Source organism: Mustelus asterias, chromosome 3 (assembly GCF_964213995.1).
Source record: "Mustelus asterias chromosome 3, sMusAst1.hap1.1, whole genome shotgun sequence".
Lineage (NCBI taxonomy): Eukaryota > Metazoa > Chordata > Chondrichthyes > Carcharhiniformes > Triakidae > Mustelus > Mustelus asterias.
In genome coordinates this window covers 6,211,168-6,229,749 of record NC_135803.1, presented here as the reverse complement: position 1 = coordinate 6,229,749, position 18,582 = coordinate 6,211,168, and the positions used below count along the sequence as shown (strand labels likewise).

At 47.0% G+C, this 18,582-nt stretch overlaps 1 protein-coding gene across 1 annotated transcript in view; it reads right to left on the bottom strand.

Annotated features, from left to right (window-relative positions):
• Positions 1-1,284: 1,284 nt before the first annotated feature.
• LOC144486402 (organic solute transporter subunit alpha-like) overlaps positions 1,285-18,582 on the bottom strand; it is an 87,004-nt gene continuing 69,706 nt past the window's right edge. The window contains exons 7-10 of the mRNA XM_078204445.1: positions 16,623-16,734; positions 13,511-13,657; positions 7,593-7,698; positions 1,285-1,540 (exon numbers count right to left, since the gene is read on the bottom strand). Coding sequence (XP_078060571.1) covers positions 1,314-1,540; positions 7,593-7,698; positions 13,511-13,657; positions 16,623-16,734 — 592 coding nt within the window. The 3' untranslated portion in view covers positions 1,285-1,313. The remainder of the gene's footprint in view (positions 1,541-7,592; positions 7,699-13,510; positions 13,658-16,622; positions 16,735-18,582) is intronic.

Genomic DNA, 18,582 nt, shown 5'->3' with positions numbered 1-18,582 from the left:
ATTTCAGACTGAGGTGAGAAATTTCTTCAGTTGGTCGTGAACCTTTGGACTTCTCTACCCCAGAGATCAGTCCTAAATTTATTGAATGGCGGGGTAGACTCAATGGACTGTATGTCCCTACTCATTATTTGTAATGATCTTAACTAACATCTCTCTCTCTCTAACTGCTGCCCGTGGTTATGCTGGGTGTTGGCAAATACCGAGTCCAAGAAGTTGCGATGGTGACAGAAATGTTGGCACTTGTCAGGATGAGGGAAAGCAAAGGAGCTTGTGTTTATAGAGCATGGAATAGTGAGATGGGCCTCAAGTTCCAAACCACAGGAGTAAAAAATTGTTGTTTTCACCTCTGAACAAGTGGTGAGATAAGACAATCCCAGCATTTGAGGAATTATTTGCTTCTCATCATAAAATAATTTTGAAGGGTAATTGCTTTTATATGGACAACTCATTCTGTTCTGGTGAGACCCTACAGACATCTTGGAGATGAATAACCACAATCTTTGGCTATGGGTGATTGAGTTGGTTTTTTTTTAAGGTACCGCGGTACTTTCCATGCTCTGTGGAAAGGCAGTCGAAGCAGATTTGATAGTAACATCTACGAGGTGAATTGGAATAATCCTTAAAAGGAAAAAAAAAACTTAGCGGCTATGGGGGGGAGAGTGGGTGAGGGGATGGGGTGAGAATGCAGCTAATTGGATACCTCTTTTTATTCATTCGTGGGGCACGGGTGTTGCTGGGTGACCAGCAATTATTGCCCATCAACCACATTGCTGTGGCTCTGGAGTCACATGTAGGCCAGACAGGTAAGGACAGCAGATTTCCTTCCCTAAAGGGACCTTGGTGAACCAGGTGGGTTTTTCCGTCAATGGTTTCAGTAGATTCTTGATTCCAGATATTTTTTATTGAATCCAAATTCCACCATCTGCCGTGGCAGGATTCGAACCCGGGTCCCCAGAACATTAGCTGAGTTTCTGGATTAATAGTCCAGTGATAATACCACTAGGCCACAGCCTAGCTGGCACAGGCATGATGGGCCGGATGGCCTGCTGTAGGATTCTATAGTTGAGGATGGTTCAGGGGTTACGCTGACTGCAACATGCAGAACAAAGGGAAACAGTTATCAGCAAGACAGCGCACACTCAGTACTGTGGCATGCCAGGCCAGATTATGTGCTCAAATCTCTAGAGTTGGGTTTGACCCTACGATCTCTGACTTGGGTGTGAGAGTGTACTGCTCTTTAAAAGCAACTTGATGTAAAATTGTACATTTTAATTAAAGTTTTTTTTTGGTTCGATTCGAGGTCGTCAATGCTCCTAGAGCTTACAGATTACAGTGTCTGGCTGTCCGAGATCTCCAGGCGAAATGGTAACCTGGTTGTCAGCGTCTTGTGTTGCTGCTGGAGAGCCTCTTTTCTCCTGTTCTTTGGGTTGGGCTGTGTCCAGTGCTCTGTAACCTGGTCGGTCATCCTTCTTCCTGTAGGACGCTCGTGTGAGAATTCCAACAAAGAACATCTCTATAATCAGGAGCTGGTTGTTCATGACTGTGAAGGAATCGGAAGTTCAGGAATTACTGTCCATGCAAGGTGATGAAACAACTTCGTGCTTAAGGTGGTGGAGAATAGGAGGCAACTATTGGGGTCCTTGAACCTGTTCCATCATTTATAGAATCCCTGCAGTGCGGAAGGAGGCCATTCAGCCCATCAAGTCTGCACCGACAACATCCCACGCAGGCCCTATCCTCGTAACCCCACATATTTACCCCACTAATCCCTCTAACCTATGCATCCCAGGACACTAAGGGGCAATTTAGCATAGCCAATGCACCTAACCTGCACATCTTTGGGCTGTGGGAGGAAACCGGAGCACCCGGAAGAAACCCTCGCAGACACGGGGAGAACGTGCAAACTCCACACAGACAGTGACCCAAGCCAGGAATCAAACCGGGTCCCTGGAGCCGAGAGGCAGCAGTGCTAAGCACTGTGCCGCCCAGTTAGATCATGGCTGGATCTGTACCACAGTTCCATCTACCCCTCTTAGTTCCATCAATCTTGGTTTTGTCAGTTGACCCACACACACAGCTTCAACAACTGTACGGGAGAGTTCCGGATTTCCACAATCTTTGGTGTGAGGAAGTGTTTCCTGACATCACTCCTGAATGGCCAGGCTCTCTGGAATTATAAAATTCTTAATTCCTCTACCAGAGGAAACAGTTTTATTTTTGTATTTCCAATCAACTACTCACCTTTAAACAACCTTAATTCCAACATGCTTATTCCTGAACCCAGGTCAATATTCCTCCAGTTTTTTTTGATTTGATGTATTATTGTCATATGTACTGGGAAGTGAGACTGGGGAGGCCAGTGTTTATTGTGCATCCCAAATTGCCCTTAAACTGAGTGTTTTGCAAGGTCATTTCAGAGGGTAGTTAAAAATCAACCACATTGCGGTGGGTCTGGACTCGCACGTAGGCCAGACCAGGCAAGGACGGCAGATTTCCTTCACTAAAGGGCATTACCAGGTTGTTGCCTGGTCTGGGGGGGGGCATTAGCTATGAGGAGAAGTTGGATAAATTCGGTTTGTCCTCACTGGAATGACAGAGGTTGAGGGGTGACCTGATAGAGGTTTACAAGATTGAGTGGCATGAACAGAGTGGATAGTCCAATGCTCTTTCCTAGGGTAGAAAAGTCAAGTACTCGGGGACATAGGTTTAAGGTGTGTGGGGAAATGTTTAGAGGAGATGTGTGAGGCAAGTTTTTTACACAAAGGATGGTGAATGTCTGGAACGCGCTGCCCAGGGAGGTGGTGGGAGCAGGTACGATAGCGGCATTTAAGCGACGAGATGAATACATGAATAGGGTGAGAATGGAAGGATACGGATTCTTAAGTGCATACGGTTTTAGTTTCGGCAGCCATCATGATTGGCGCAGGCTTGGAGGGCCGAAGGGCCTCTTCCTGTGCTGTACTGTTCTTTGTTCTTGAGTGCACTAGATAGGTTTTAACAATAATTGCTGATAAATGTCATGGTCACTATCACTGAGACCAGCTTTCAATTCCAGATTTATAAATGCTTCCATGTGGGATTTGAACCCTTGTCTGCAGAGCATTAGTCTGAGCCGGAGTCCAGTGATGCTACCACCATGCCAGTCACTGAACACAGTAACTCAGAAGGGGTCTGACCAGGGCTGTAGGCAGCTGTATTTCAGCCCCCAGGAGATACAGGTTAACATTCCATCAATCTTTTTAACTTTAAGTTCAGATAAATGATGGCATTACATGTTTCTCATCAGGAAGATGCTGTTTCCGTACACAGTAAAGTCGCAGGTGTGTCTTGGGTCTGGCTAAGGCTTGCACTCTTGGATTTACTTTATTTGCTTAAGATAAATGGTGTTAACACGAGTGGGAATTGGAATGCTGGAATCCAGTTTGAGCACTCCAAGGGTGAGCAGAGCGAGGCACAGAACAATAATACAGCACAGGAACAGGCCCTTCGGCCCTCCAAGCCCGCGCTGCTCCCTGGTCCAAACTAGACCATTCTTTTGTATCCCTCCATTCCCACTCCGTTCATGTGGCTGTCTAGATAAATCTTAAACGTTCCCAGTGTGTCCGCCTCCACCACCTTGCCCGGCAGCGCATTCCAGGCCCCCACCACCCTCTGTGTAAAATACGTCCTTCTGATATCCGTGTTAAACCTCCCCCCGCTCACCTTGAACCTATGACACCACCGACCTGGGGAAAAGCTTCCCACCGTTCACCCTATCTATGCCTTTCATAATTTTATACACCTCTATTAAGTCTCCCCTCATCCTCCGTCTTTCCAGTGAGAACAACCCCAGTTTACCCAATCTCTCCTCATAACTAAGTCCCTCCATACCAGGCAACATCCTGGTAAACCTCCTCTGCACTCTCTCCAAAGCCTCCACGTCCTTCTGGTAGTGTGGCGACCAGAACTGGGCGCAGTATTCCAAATGGGGCCGAACCAACGTTCTATACAACTGCAACATCAGACCCCAACTTTTATACTCTATGCCCCGTCCTATAAAGGCAAGCATGCCATATGCCTTATTCACTACCTTCTCCACCTGTGACATCACCTTCAAGGATCTGTGGACTTGCACACCCAGGTCCCTCTGCGTATCTACACCCTTTATGGTTCTGCCATTTATCGTACAACTCCCCCCTACGTTAGTTCTACCAAAATGCATCACTTCGCATTTATCTGGATTGAACTGCATCTGCCATTTCTTTGCCCAAATTTCCAGCCTATCTATATCCTTCTGTAGCCTCTGACAATGTTCCTCACTATCTGCAAGTCCTGCCATTTTCGTGTCGTCCGCAAACTTACTGATCACCCCAGTTACACCTTCTTCCAGATCGTTTATATAAATCACAAACAGCAGAGGTCCCAATACAGAGCCCTGCGGAACACCACTAGTCATGATGTGGAGATGCCGGCGTTGGACTGGGGTAAACACAGTAAGAAGTTTAACAACGCCAGGTTAAAGTCCAACAGGTTTATTTGGTAGCAAAAGCCACATAAAGCAAAAGTGTGGCTTTTGCTACCAAATAAACCTGTTGGACTTTAACCTGGTGTTGTTAAACTTCTTACTGTGAACACCACTAGTCACAGGCATCCAGCCGGAAAAAGACCCTTCCACTACCACCCTCTGTCTTCTGTGACCAAGCCAGTTCTCCACCCATCTAGCCACCTCCCCCTTTATCCCATGAGATCCAACCTTTTGCACCAACCTACCATGAGGGACTTCGTCAAACGCTTTACTAAAGTCCACATAGACGACATCCAAGGCCCTTCCCTCGTCAACCATTCTAGTCACTTCTTCAAAAAACTCCACCAGGTTAGTGAGGCATGACCTCCCTCTCACAAAACCATGCTGACTATCGTTAATGAGTTTATTCCTTTCTAAATGCGCATATATCCTATCTCTAAGAACCCTCTCCAACAACTTCCCTACCACGGACGTCAAGCTCACCGGCCTATTTACAGAGGAAATAATTTTCATTTGTTAATGATGTGGAAAATGCCAGAGTGGTGAAACAATGAAAGGATTTGCCAGGGTTTGCAGTGAGAAACTTACTTTCCCTGGTGGGAGAATTGAGAAGCTTCAGGAGCCAGGACATTTGGGAATGATGTCAGCAACATTCCTTCACACAGCTGAGTGGAATTTTTTCTGGAACCCGCCTTCCATCCATTGAATGCGAATGTAGTCCAATCCATCTCACAAACCAGCCTCCCATCCATTGACTCTGTCTACACTTCCCTCTGCCTCGGCAAAGCAGCCAGCATAATTAAGGACCCCACGCACCCCGGACATTCTCTCTTCCACCTTCTTCCGTCGGGAAAAAGATACAAAAGTCTGAGATCACATACCAACCGACTCAAGAACAGCTTCTTCCCTGCTGCTGTCAGACTTTTGAATGGACCTATCTTGCATTAAGTTGATCTTTCTCTACACCCTAGCTATGACTGTAACACTACATTCTGCACTCTCTCATGTCCTTCTCTATGAACGGTATGCTTTACCTGTATAGCGCGCAAGAAACAATACTTTTCACTATGTTAATACATGTGACAATAAATCTAATCAAATCTAAACACCGGTAGAGCTTGGTGGAGAGGGAGTGGGGCAGGATCAACTGGAAATGTAGAATTACGGAATTCCTACACTACAGAAGGAGGCCATTCAGCCCATTGAGTTTGTACTGACCGCAATCCCACCCTGGCGCTATTCGCATAACCTCACACATTTACTCTGCTAATCCTGATAGAAGTTTATAAAGTTATGAGAGGTATGGATAGGGTGAACAGTTGGAAGCTTTTTCCCAGGGCAGAAATGACAATTAAAGGGGGCACAAGTTCAAAGGGGGTAAAAGATTCAGTGGAGATGTGCGGGGGAAGTTTTTTTACACAGAGGGTGGTGGGGGCCTGGAATGGACTGCCAAGTGAGGTGAGATAGATACGTTAGCTACATTTAAGACTTATCTGGATAGACACATGAACAAAGGGATACAGGCGGTTGGTTTAGATAGGACAATATGATTGGCACAGGCTTGGAGGGCCGAAGGGCCTGTTCCTGTGCTGTACTGTTCTTTGTTCTTTGTAATCCCCCTGACACTCGGGTCAATTTAGCCTGGCCAATCCACCTAACCCGCACATCTTATCTATGCAGTTTGTTGCTATTTAAGTGTTACAGAGCCAAGCTGATTAAATGTTCTGAAGAGAGATCAGCCGTGATCCAACAGAATGGCTTCTTCCTGGTTCTAACGCACTGAGCCTCAACGGGCAGCTTACTCGAGTCAATAACGGGGCCTTTTAAATGTACTAAACCGCAGCTGCAGCCTTGATCTCTGCTTGGCTAACTTGGTTTCAATAGGGATCAGCTCTACAATTGGCCTCCGAACCCCGGGGTTGAAGTTTGTGTGTGTGTGGGGTGTATGAGTGTGGTGGGGTTATGGAGGTTGGGAGTGGGCGGGGAGGGGGAAAGGGGGATCCATCAGCGTTCATTCCTCTGAATACTGAGCAGGGACCACGGTTGGGAAGTTTCCTTGTGGAAAATGGTAACTAAGGATAGGAGTGTTCTCCCCCAGCAAACTCCCAAAATCATTGAGTTACATCCCAACTAATCCAGGGACATGCATAATGGATCACCACTTGGAGGGGATGGATTTTTGACTGTCAAAAGCTCTCAACAACAACTTGTATTTATTTGGCACATTTAACATGGTAAAAATGTCCCAAGATTCTTCACAGGTGGGTTACCAAAAAGAGTTTGATGTGGGGCCATGGGGGAAGGATATTAGGTCAAGCAACCAAAGGATTGGTCAAAGAAGTAAGTTTTAGGGAGATACTTTAAGGAGGTGAGGTTTGGAGAAGGGGCGTTGAAGCTTTGGACTCCGGCAGCTGAAGGCATGGTGAAGTGATGGAAATCGGGGATGCTTGGGAGGCTGGATTTGGGCAGCGATCTCCGAGGGTTACGGGACATCAAGGAGGCTGAAGAGACCGGGTGAAACCATGGAAGGATTTGAGAAGTGGGCAAATTTTTAAATGGAAGCATTGATGATTCTGGAAGCCACTGCAGTCAATGAGCAGGGGGCACAATGAGTGAATATCGGACTTACTGTTAATTAGTTTACGAGCGACAGAGATAGGCCGACGTTTGTGGAAGGCGGTGATGGTGGGGGGGGGGAGGGGAGTAGACACGATGTCACTACACACATAGTTTAGGGTGAGAGGGGAGAGATACAAAAGTGTCCAGAGGGGTAATTTTTTCACACAGAGGGTGGTGAGTGTCTGGAACGAGCTGCCAGAGGCAGTAGTAGAGGCGGGTACAATTTTATCTTTGAAAAAGCATTTAGACAGTTACATGGGTAAGATGGGTATCGAGGGATATGGGCCAAACGCGGGCAATTGGGACTAGCTTAGTGGTTAAAGAGAAAGGGTCAGCATAGACAAGTTAGGCCGAAGGGCCTGTTTCCATGCTGCAAACTCCTTTGGCTCTATGACACCCCCCACCCTGCCCCCTCACAGGTCCCACTGCTGTCCCGGGCAGTTCCGGCATTGCCGGTTCCATTACATACGTTGACCTCTGGTCTTTGCAGAGTATGGGGGGGCACAACTGATGTTTCCCGCTCCAGCCAGCGTTCCGATGATAGAATTCTGCAGCGAGGACAGGATCAGAATCGCCTGAGAAATACAAAAAAGAAAGGATTGGGAAACAGTGCGTCTCTTAGAGTCATCATCATAGAGATAGACAGCAGGCAAACAGGCCCTTCAGCCCAACTCGTCCATGCCAACCAGTTTCCTCAACTGAACAAGTCCCATTTGCCTGAGTTTGGCCCTTGTGCCTCTAAACCTTTGCATGTACCTGTCCCAAAATTGTATAAATGTTGTAATGGTACTGAAGGGTCTTGGAAAGAGGGGATAGATTTTGGTTAAAGGTTTGACCCATGTCATAGAATCCTACAGTGCAGAAGGAAGTCATTCGGCCCATCGAGTCTACACCAACCACAATCTCACCCAGGTCCTATCCCCATGTATTTACCCTAGCTAGTCTCCCTGACACTAAGAGGCAATTTAGCATGGCCAGTCCATCTAACCCACACACCTTTGGACTGTGGGAGGAAACCGAAGCACCCGGAGGAATCCCGCGCAGACACGGGGAGAATGTGCAAACTCCACACACACAGTGACCCAAGCCGGGAATTAAACCTGACTCCCTGGCACTGTGAGGCAGCAGCGTTAACCACTGTGCCACCGTGCCACCGCCCTTGGCTGGCAAGTCCTGGAGCAGGACTCGAGCCCAACACTTCTGACTCAGAGGCAGGGACACTACCCAGGGTGACACAAGACCTCCTTGCTTCTATACTATTCACCTTAATCACTCCGTGTGGTGGCGAGTTCTCACCACTCTCTGATTAAAGAAGTTTCTCCTGAATTCCTGACTGGATTTATTAGTGACTACCTACTTTTTACGGCTCCTATTTTAGACTGCACGGTACATCATGTTGTCAAACTAAATATATAAGTTTAACATAACTAACGTACTTTTCAATGGAAGTCTGGTGGCACAGTGGCTAGTCTATCCCTCTAGGAATAAACCCCAGTGTTTTGTTTGCTTTTTTTATGGCATTATTATTATTATGGAGTGTCTCACTCCAGTTGTGTGTCCATTCTCCTAGATCTCACTGCTCCTCTGCTCTCATTTAGTCTCTTATTCTCCAAGCGGAACAGAACCTCATTATTTTCCTAACCAAAATGTACCACCTCACACTTTTTCATAATCAGAGAATCTTAGAATTCCTACAGTGCAGAAGGAGGCCATTCGGCTCATCGAGTCTGCACCAACCACAGTCCCACCCTGGTCCTATCCCTATAACCCCATGCATTTACTCTGCTACATTTACCCTGACACTAAGGGGTATTTTACAATGGCCAATCCACCTAACCAGCACATCTTTAGGGCTGTGGGAGGAAACCGGAGCGCCCGGAGGAAACCCATGCAGACACGGGGAGAAGTTTGTTTGTCCATTACATGCCCATTCTGCAAGTTTATTGATATCTTCTTATATTTTTGTTACTGTCCTCCGTATGGGCGGCACGGTGGCACAGTTGTTAGCACTGCTGCCTCACAGCGCCAGGGACCCGAGTTTGATTCCCAGCCTTGGGTCACTGTCTGCTTGGAGTTTGCACGTTCTCCCCGTGTCTGCGTGGGTTTCCTCCGGGTGCTCCGGTTTCCTCCCACAGTCCAAAGATATGCAGGTTAGTTGGATTGGCCACGCTAAATTGCCCCCTAGTGTCAGGGGAACTAGCTAGGGTAAATGCATGGGGTTATGGGCTGAATGGCCTCCTTCTGCACTGTAGGGATTCTATGATTAACCGCACCAATTGGCAATGTTTGAAGTGATATTTCTGCTTGCCGAGTCTGAATCCTCTGTGTAAATGGTGAACAATAGCGACCTCAGCACTAACTCCTGTGGAACCTCACTTCCCATCTGTTTCCAGTCTGACTCTCACCCTGGCTGTCAGTTTTCTGTTGTGCTGCTGGTTTGGAATCTATTCTGCTACTTGTCCACTGAATCTGCATGTTCCGAACTTTGTCGTGAGTCAATGTGACCCCTATCCAAAAACGCAACTACCTCTATCTACCGCATCACTTTATCTGCAACTTATACTTTATACGTATATCCCGTAACTGCAGTTCTTCACTGTTTAAGTGTTCAGTTCCATTAGCAATTCCTGCAATAATGAAACAGAGCCTGCCCCTATGGAATAAACCTACCCTATCTTCAAACTCTCACTGACCGATGAAGGCCAGCATGCCATACGCCTTCTTGACCACCTGAGTTTCAACCTTCAGGGAACTGTGGATCTGCACACCTAGATCTCTCTGTATGCTAATATTTCTAAGAGCCCTGCCATTTACTGTATACTTTCCTTCTGCAGTAGACCTTCCAAATCGCATCACCTCACATTTGTTCGGGTTAAATTCCATCTGCCATCTTTCGGCCCAGGTCTCCAGCCGATTTATATCCTGCTGTATCCTCTGACAATCCTCCTCACTATCCGCTACTCCCCTAATTTTTGTATCATCTGCAAATTTACTAATCAGACCACCTATATTTTCCTCCAAATCATTTATACATATTCCAAACAACAAAGGCCCCAGCACTGATCCTTGTGGGACACCGCTTGCCACAGACCTCCAGTTAGAAAAGTACCCTTCCACTGCTACTCTCTGCTTTCTGTGCCCAAGCCAGTTTTGTATCCATCTTACCAGCTCACCTCGGATCCCATATGACTTCACCTTTCTGTATCAGCCTGTCATGACGAACTTTATCGAAGGCTTTACTAAAGTCCGTATGTACAACATCCACTGCCCTGCCTTGGTCAATTTTTCTTGTCACTCCCTCAAAGAACTCAATCAGGTTTGTGAGACACGACCTCCCCTTCACAAAACCATGCTGCCTATCGCTTCTCCAGATGCAAGTACATCCTGTCCCTAAGAATCTTCTCCAATAATTTCCCCACCACTGATGTAAGGCTCACAGGCTGTAATTTCCCGGATTGTCTCTTCTGCCCTTCTTAAACAGAGGAACAATGTTAGCTACTCTCCAATCCTCTGGTACCTCGCCTGTGGCTAAAGAGGATACAAAGATTTTGGCCAAGGCCTCAGCAATTTCTCAGCCTCTCTCAGTATTCTGGGATAGCCCCTATCTGGCCCTAGGGACTTGTCCACCTGAATGTTTTTCAAAACCTCCAATACCTCCTCCCTTTTTATCTCAATATGTCCATGAATGTCAACATCCTCCTTTCTACACTCACCACCCACCACATCCTTTTCCTTTGTGAATACTGATGCAAAGTACTCGTTAACGACCACACCCACCTCATCTGGCTCCAAACACAAATTCCCTCCACTGTCCTTAAGTGGACCCATCCTTTCCTTAGCTACCCTCTTCCTCCTTATATATGCATAAAAAGCCTTGGGATTCTCCTTAATCCTGCCTCCCAAGGACATTTCATGCCCCCTTTTTGCCCTCCTAATTCCCTGTTTATGCTCTTTCCTGCTGTCTTTGTATTCCTCAAGAGCCTTATCCATTTTCAATTTCCTGAAATTTATGTATGTCTTCTTTTTCACTAAACTCACAATCTCTCTTGTCATCCAGGGTTCCTGAATCTTGCCATCTTTATCCTTCATTTTTACAGGGACATATATTTCCTGAATTGTTAACAACTGACTTTTAAAAGACTCCCACATATCGGATGTGGATTTACCCTCAAACAGCCGCCCCTCAGTCTACATTCCCGAGCTCCTGTCGAATACTGTCATAGTTAGCTTTCCCCCAGTTTAGTACTTCCACTCTGGGACTGCTTCTATCCTTTTCTACAAGTATCTTGAAACTTATAGAATTGTGATCACTGCTCCCAACCCCCACTGAGACATCAATCACCTGTCCGGTCTCATTTCCCAGAACCAAGTCTAAGATAGCCCCTTCCTGAGTTAACCTATCTACATATTGCCTCAAGAAGCACTTTTGGACACACTGAACAAACTCTGCCTCGTCCAAGCCCCAGGACTAAAGGAATCTCAGTCTATGTTGGGGGAAGTTAAAAACGCCCGTCGCAACCACCTTGTTGTTTTTACATCTTCCCCTAATCTGCTGACATCTCAGTTCCTCCACTTCACGCTGGCTGTTGGGCACCGCTCCTGTTCCTGAGTTCTACCCATATGGCCTCGCTGCATGATCCCACCAAGGTGTCCTCCCTCTGTATAGCTGTGGCATTCTCCCTAATCAGTACAGCAACACCCCCATCTCTTTTGTCACCCTCTCTATCTCACCTGAAGCATCTAAATCCTGGAATGCGAAGCTGCCAGTCCTGCCCTTCTTTCATCCAAGTCTCTGTAATTGCCACAACATCATAATTCCATCTAGTAATCCAAGCTTTAAGTTCATCTGCCTTACCTGTCATGCTCTTTGCGTTAAAGCAAACACACCTCAGACTATCTGTTCGGTCATGTTTTGTACACTCTCTGTGTTTTATTTCTCTTAGCCTAACTGGACCCATTCACTGAGTTCTCCACAGTCTCTGTACTCTGTACTGTGGCCCTTTTTGATTTTTGTCTTTGGTTTCTCTGCCTTTCACTTTACTCCTTACTGCCTTTTGTTTCTGTCCCCACTTTACTTCCCTCTGACTTCCTGCGTCGGTTCCCATCCCCCTGCCACATTAGTTTAAACCCTCCCCGACAGCACTAGCCATTTGCGCCACACAAGTGCCCGGCAATGACCATCTCCACCAAGAGAGAATCTAACCATCGCTCCTTGACCTTCAATGACATTCCCATCGCTGAATCCCCCGCTATCAACATCCTGGGGGTTACCATTGACCAGAAACTTAACTGGACCAGTCATATAAATACTGTGGCTACAAGAACATGTCAGAAGCAAGGAATATTGTGGTGAATAACTCACCTCCTGATTCCCCAAAGTCTGTCCACCGTTGACATGTTACAAGTCAGGAGTGTGATGGAATACTCCCCACTTGTCTGGATGAGCGCAGCTCCATCATCACTCAAGAGGTTTGTCACAATCCAGGACAAAGCGTCCCCACTTGATTGCCATCCCATCCACCACCAACGCGCAGTGGCAGCAGTGTGCACCGTGTGATGCACTGCAGGAATTCACCAAGGCTCCTTAGACAGCACCTTCCAAACATCTGACTCCTTATCGCTCAGGACAAGGACAGTAGGCACATGGGAACACCACCACCTGTAAGTTTCCCTTCAAGATTCACAACTAGCAAAGCCCACATCCCATGAATGAACTAAAGAATTCTCTTTAAAAATTAAAACTATCATTCCTTTCAGTGGCCTAACTTTGACTGTCAGCACATATTAATATCAGCTTCAGGCGTTGGGTCATTCCCTTTAAGGAAATTTGGCATGTCAGCTATGACTCTCACCAACTTTTACAGATGCACTATAGAAAGCATTCTTTCTGGTTGTATCACAGCTTGGTCTGGGCTCCTGCTCTGCCCAAGACCGCAAGAAACTACAAAAGGTCATGAATGTAGCCCAATCCATCACGCAAACCAGCCTCCCATCCAGTGACTCTGTCTACACTTCCCGCTGCCTCGGCAAAGCAGCCAGCATAATTAAGGACCCCACGCACCCCAGACATTCTCTCTTCCACCTTCTTCCGTCAGGTAAAAGATACAAAAGTCTGAGGTCACGTACCAGCCGACTCAAGAACAGCTTTTTCCCTGTGCTGTCAGACTTTTGAATGGACTTACCTTGCATTAAGTTGATCTTTCCCAACACCCTAGCTATGACTGTAACACTACATTCTGCACTCTCTTGTTTCCTTCTCTATGAACGGTATGCTTTGACTGTATAGCGCGCAAGGAACAATACTTTTCACTGTATGTTAATACATGTGACAATAATAAATCCAATCAGTGCCCGGTCCCTGGGCTGATCCTTGTGTCTGTAACTCACCTGAAACAGAGCAAACTTTGCCGTCAGATTCTGATCAGACATGTGGAGTTTCGCCTGTCGAAACAGGATGTTGACTGGCCACAACCCAAGGATTGTGGACACTCCGAGGAACAGGTTGAGCCAGAGAAAAATACTGGTTGAAGATAACTGAGAGAGGAACACAAGAGAAACAAGAAATGTATCAGAGTTCCCATTCACCCCATCCAAACCAGGGATGGAGTGGGGATTGAGTTCTGCTGGATCACAAATCACTCACAAAATGGCTGGTGGACGGCGTATCACATTACTGAGTGATTCCCGCACAGAAGGAGGCCATTCAGCCCATTGAGTTATCTACTCAATCTCTATGAGGAGAGATTGAGTATTCTGGGCCTGTACTCATTGGAGTTTAGAAGGTTGAGGGGAGATCTTATAGAGATATATAAGATAATGAAGGGGCTAGACAGGGTAGAAGCAGCGAGGTTATTTCCACTTACAATGGAAACAAGAACTAGGGGGCATAGCCTCAAAATACGGGGGAGTCAATTTAGAACAGAGTTGAGGAGGAACTTCTTCTCCCAGAGGTAGTGAATCTTTGGAATTCTCTGCCCAATGAAGCAGTAGAGGCTACCTCATTAAATGTGTTTAAGTCACAGATAGATAGATTTTTAAACATTAAGGGAATTAAGGGTTATGGGGAGCGGGCGGGTAAGTGGAACTGAACCCACTATCAGATCAGCCATGATCTTATTGAATAGCGGAGCAGGCTTGAGGGGCTAGATGGCCTACTCCTGCTCCTATTTCTTATGTTCTTATGAGTTCATGCCAGCTCTTGTTGAAAAACCAGTCAGTCCCATCCCCTCGCTCTATTCCCACCCCCCCACCTCCCCACCCCCGGGAGACAGTGAGTTCCAGCTCATTCCCATTCTCTGAGTGGAAAGGTTCATCTTCACTTTCCCTTGCCTTCTCACCCAAAACATTAAATCTGCTTTGCCGAGCCAATGGGAGCAGCTCTTGAAATGTCAAAGGCATTCGACGCAATGACTGGACATGTCTTAAACTCTCACATAGCTCTCGAGGAGCAGAAATAGGCCATTCAGCCCTTTGAGCCTGTTCTGCCATTCAACAAGATCGCAGCAGAACATCACATTCCTACTTTCTCCCCATTCCCTTTGATCCCTTTGGAGTCTAGAAATCTACTCATTTCCTTCTTAAATATCATAGAATCCTACAGTACAGAAGGAGGCCATTCGGCCCATCGAGTCTGCACCGAGCACAATCCCACCCAGGCTCTATCCCCGTAATCCCACATATTTACCCTGCTAATCCCCTGACACTAGGGTCAATTTACCAAGGCCAATCAACCTAACCCACACTTTTTTGGAGTGTGGGTGGAAACCAGAGCACCCGGAGGAAACCCACGCAGACACGGGGAGAATGTGTAAACCTGAGGCCGGAATTGAACCCGGGTCCCTGGCGCTATGAGGCAGCAGTGCTGACCACTGTGCCACCGTGCCGCCCTTTATATTCAGTGACTTAATCTCCACAGCTTTCTGTGGTAGAGAATTCCACAAGTTCACCACCCCCTGAGTGAAGAAGTTTCTCCTCATCTCAGTCCCAAATGGCCTACCGTGTATCCTGAGACTGAGACCCCTTGTTCTAAACCTGCTCCCCCCACCCCCCCCCCCCACCCCCCCCCCCCCCCCCCCCCCCCCCACCCCAGCCAGAGGAAACAACATCTCTGTATCCGCTCTGTCCAGCCCTGTCAGAATTTTATACGTTTCACTGAGATCCCTTCTCATACTTCTAAACTCCAGTAAATACAGGCCCGGTCGACCCAATCTCTCCTCATACAACAATCCCGCCACCCCAGAATCTTTGTAACACAGTTTGTTCCATCTGCCCAATCCCTTGCACCCAGTTGTAATGTCCCGGTTAGCAAAACGTGCATTTGTGGGGAGAATAATTGATATCTGTTTATCTCAGTTGGCTGAACGGCTGGTTTGTGATGCTGAGCGACGCCAAGTGCGTGGGTTCAATTCCTGTACCGGCTGAGGTTATTCATGAAAGCCCCGCCTTCTCAACCTTGCCCCTCACCCGAGGTGTGGTGATTGTCAGGTTAAATCACCGCCAGTCAGCTCTCCCCCTACGACAATGGCAACTTTACCTTACTTAAGTTCATAAGATACAGGAGCAGAATTAGGCCATTTGGCCCATTGAGTCCGCTCCGCTATTCGATCATGGCTGATATGCTCCTCATCCCCCTTTTCCTGCCTTCTCCCCATAACCCTTCAACCCATTACCAATTAAAAATCTGTCTAACTCCTCCTTAAATTTACTCACTGTCCCAGCATCCACTGAACTTTGGGGTAGTGAATTCCACAGATTCACAACCCTTTGGGAGAAGTAGTTTCTCCTCAACTCTGTTTTAAATTTGCTGCCCCTTATCCTGAGACTATGGCCTCTCGTCCTAGAATGTCCCACCAGCGGATACATCCGCTTCACGTCTACTTTATCCATACCTTTTATCACCTTGTTTACCTCAATTTGATCTCCCCTCATTCTTCTAAATTCCAGAGAGTATCGGCCTAAACTGTTCAATCTCTCTTCATACGACAAACTCCTCATCTCTGGAATCAATCTAGTGAACCTCCTCTGAACTGCCTCCAATGTCACTACATCTTTCCTCAAATAAGGGGACCAAAACTGTGCACAATGTTCCAGGTGCGGCCTCACCAATGCCTTGTATAGTTGCAGCAATACTTCCTCACCTTTATATTCTATTCCTTTAGCTATAAATGCCAACATTCCATACTTACTTTACTTGAAGCCGATTACTAATTTGAGGACAGGGTGTCGTGAGTGGGAAGGGCAGTTATGGGGACTCTGGATATAAACTCTGTGGTAGAGAATTCCACAGGAATTATATGATCTTTGAAGCCAGAAAACTGAGGTCAGTTTGTCAGCCGGATCACCTTAACAGTTGCGGTCAGTGGCCTGGGTGGGGAGTTTAGGGAAATCTCACTCTGCTCCTCCTTATAGTCCGGGAGATTTATTAAGTTCACCTGAGGTGACCAATAAAGCCTCAACCCAACAGTCAAAGATTCAATAATATTGTTTTCATCTCACTCACATCATCCGGATCGTACAGTCCATTTGTCCATAAAACGATTCCCAGGAAATAAATGACAGGTCGGAGGAAAGCCACTTGGAAAGATCCCAGCACAAAAATCCTGAATTTATGTCTGAGCAGACAGAAAGAAAAATTGAACAAAGAAAATTACAGCACAGGAACAGGCCCTTCGGCCCTCCAAACCTGCACCGACCATGCTGCCCGACTGAACTAACCCCTGACCCTTCCGGGGACCATATCCCTCTATTCCCATCCTATTCATGTATTTGTCAAGATGCCCCTTAAAAGTCTCTGTTGTATCTGCTTCCACTCCCTCCCCCGGCAGCGAGTTCCAGGCACCCCCTCTAACTCAGAAACATCCACTGAAAGATGGTAATTTTGTACAACTTGCATTCATATAGCGCCTTTGACATTGTCAAAACATCCCCAATTAAGGGGACAGATAGGAGGGTCGGAACTAAAGGTAGGGACTCAGGGTTGGTGTGTTGCCTACCAGGGGCTGGGGTCCGGGATGTGTCTGACAGGGTATTCAGGACTCTTAGGGGGGAGGGAGATAACCCACAAGTTATTGTACATGTGGGGACACACGACATAGGGAGGATAGGGGAAGGGGATATTAGGCAGGGATTTATGGAGTTGGGGTGGAAACTAAAGGCCAAGACTGACAGAGTGGTTATCTCTGGACTCTTGCCTGTACCACGGGATAGTTTAGAGAGGAATAGGGAGAGGGAAGGTTTGAATTCATGGCTGAGGGGATGGTGCAGGAGGGAGGGGTTCAGGTACTTAAGCAATTGGGGCTCGTACTGGGGAAGGTGTGACCTCTATGAGAAGGATGGTCTACACCTTAATCAGAAGGGGACCAATATCCTGGGGGGTAAATTTGCTAAGGCCATGCAGGGAGGTTTAAACTGATTCGGGGGGGGGGAGGGATCCTGAGTAGTGGGGCTGAAAGTGAGGGATGCATGGATGGGGACTGCAATGCACGGCATTGCAGAGGTGGGGTGGAGCAGGGTTTGAAATGTGTATACTTCAATGCCAGGAGTATTCGCAATAAAGTGGGTGAACTTGCAGCGTGGATCAGTACCTGGGACTTCGATGTTGTGGCTATTTCAGAGACATGGATAGAGCAGGGGCAGGAATGGATGCTGCAGGTCCCGGGGTTCAAATGTTTTAGTCGAAGTAGGGAAGGAGGTAGAAGAGGGGGAGGGGTAGCATTATTGGTCAGAGATTGTATCACAGTGTCAGAGAGGAGGTTTGATGAGGACTTATCTGTTGAGGTAGTATGGGCGGAGATTAGAAATAGGAGAGGAGAGGTCACCCTGTTGGGAGTCTTTTATAGACCTCCTAAAAGTTCTAGAGAGGTTGAGGAAAGGATTGCGGAGTCAATCCTGCTTAGGAGTGAAAGTAATAGGGCAATTGTTATGGGGGATTTTAACTTGACTAATATTGACTGGAATTGTTATAGCTCTAGCTCGTTAGAGGGGTCAGTTTTTGTTCAAAGCGTGCAGGAAGGTTTTTTGACTCAGTATGTAGACAGGCCAACTAGAGGTGAGGCTATATTGGATCTGGTGCTGGGAAATGAGCCAGACCAGGTGCTAGACTTGGAAGTTGGTGTGCATTTTGGTGATAGTGACCACAATTCGGTTACGTTCACCTTAGTGATGGAAAGGGATAGGCATGAACCTCGGGCCAGTGGTTTTAGCTGGGGGAAGGGTAATTATGAGGCTATTAGGAGAGAATTAGGAAACATAGGTTGGACTAGGAGATTGCAGGGACTGGGAACGTCCGACATGTGGAGTTTTTTCAAGGAGCAGCTACTGCGAGTCTGTGATAGGTATGTCCCTGTCAGGCAAGGAGGAATTGGTAGGGCTAGGGAACCGTGGTGCACCAAAAAAGTTTCTTTGTTGGTTAAAAAGAAAAAGGAGGCTTATGTTCGGATGAGACGTGAGCACTCGGGTAG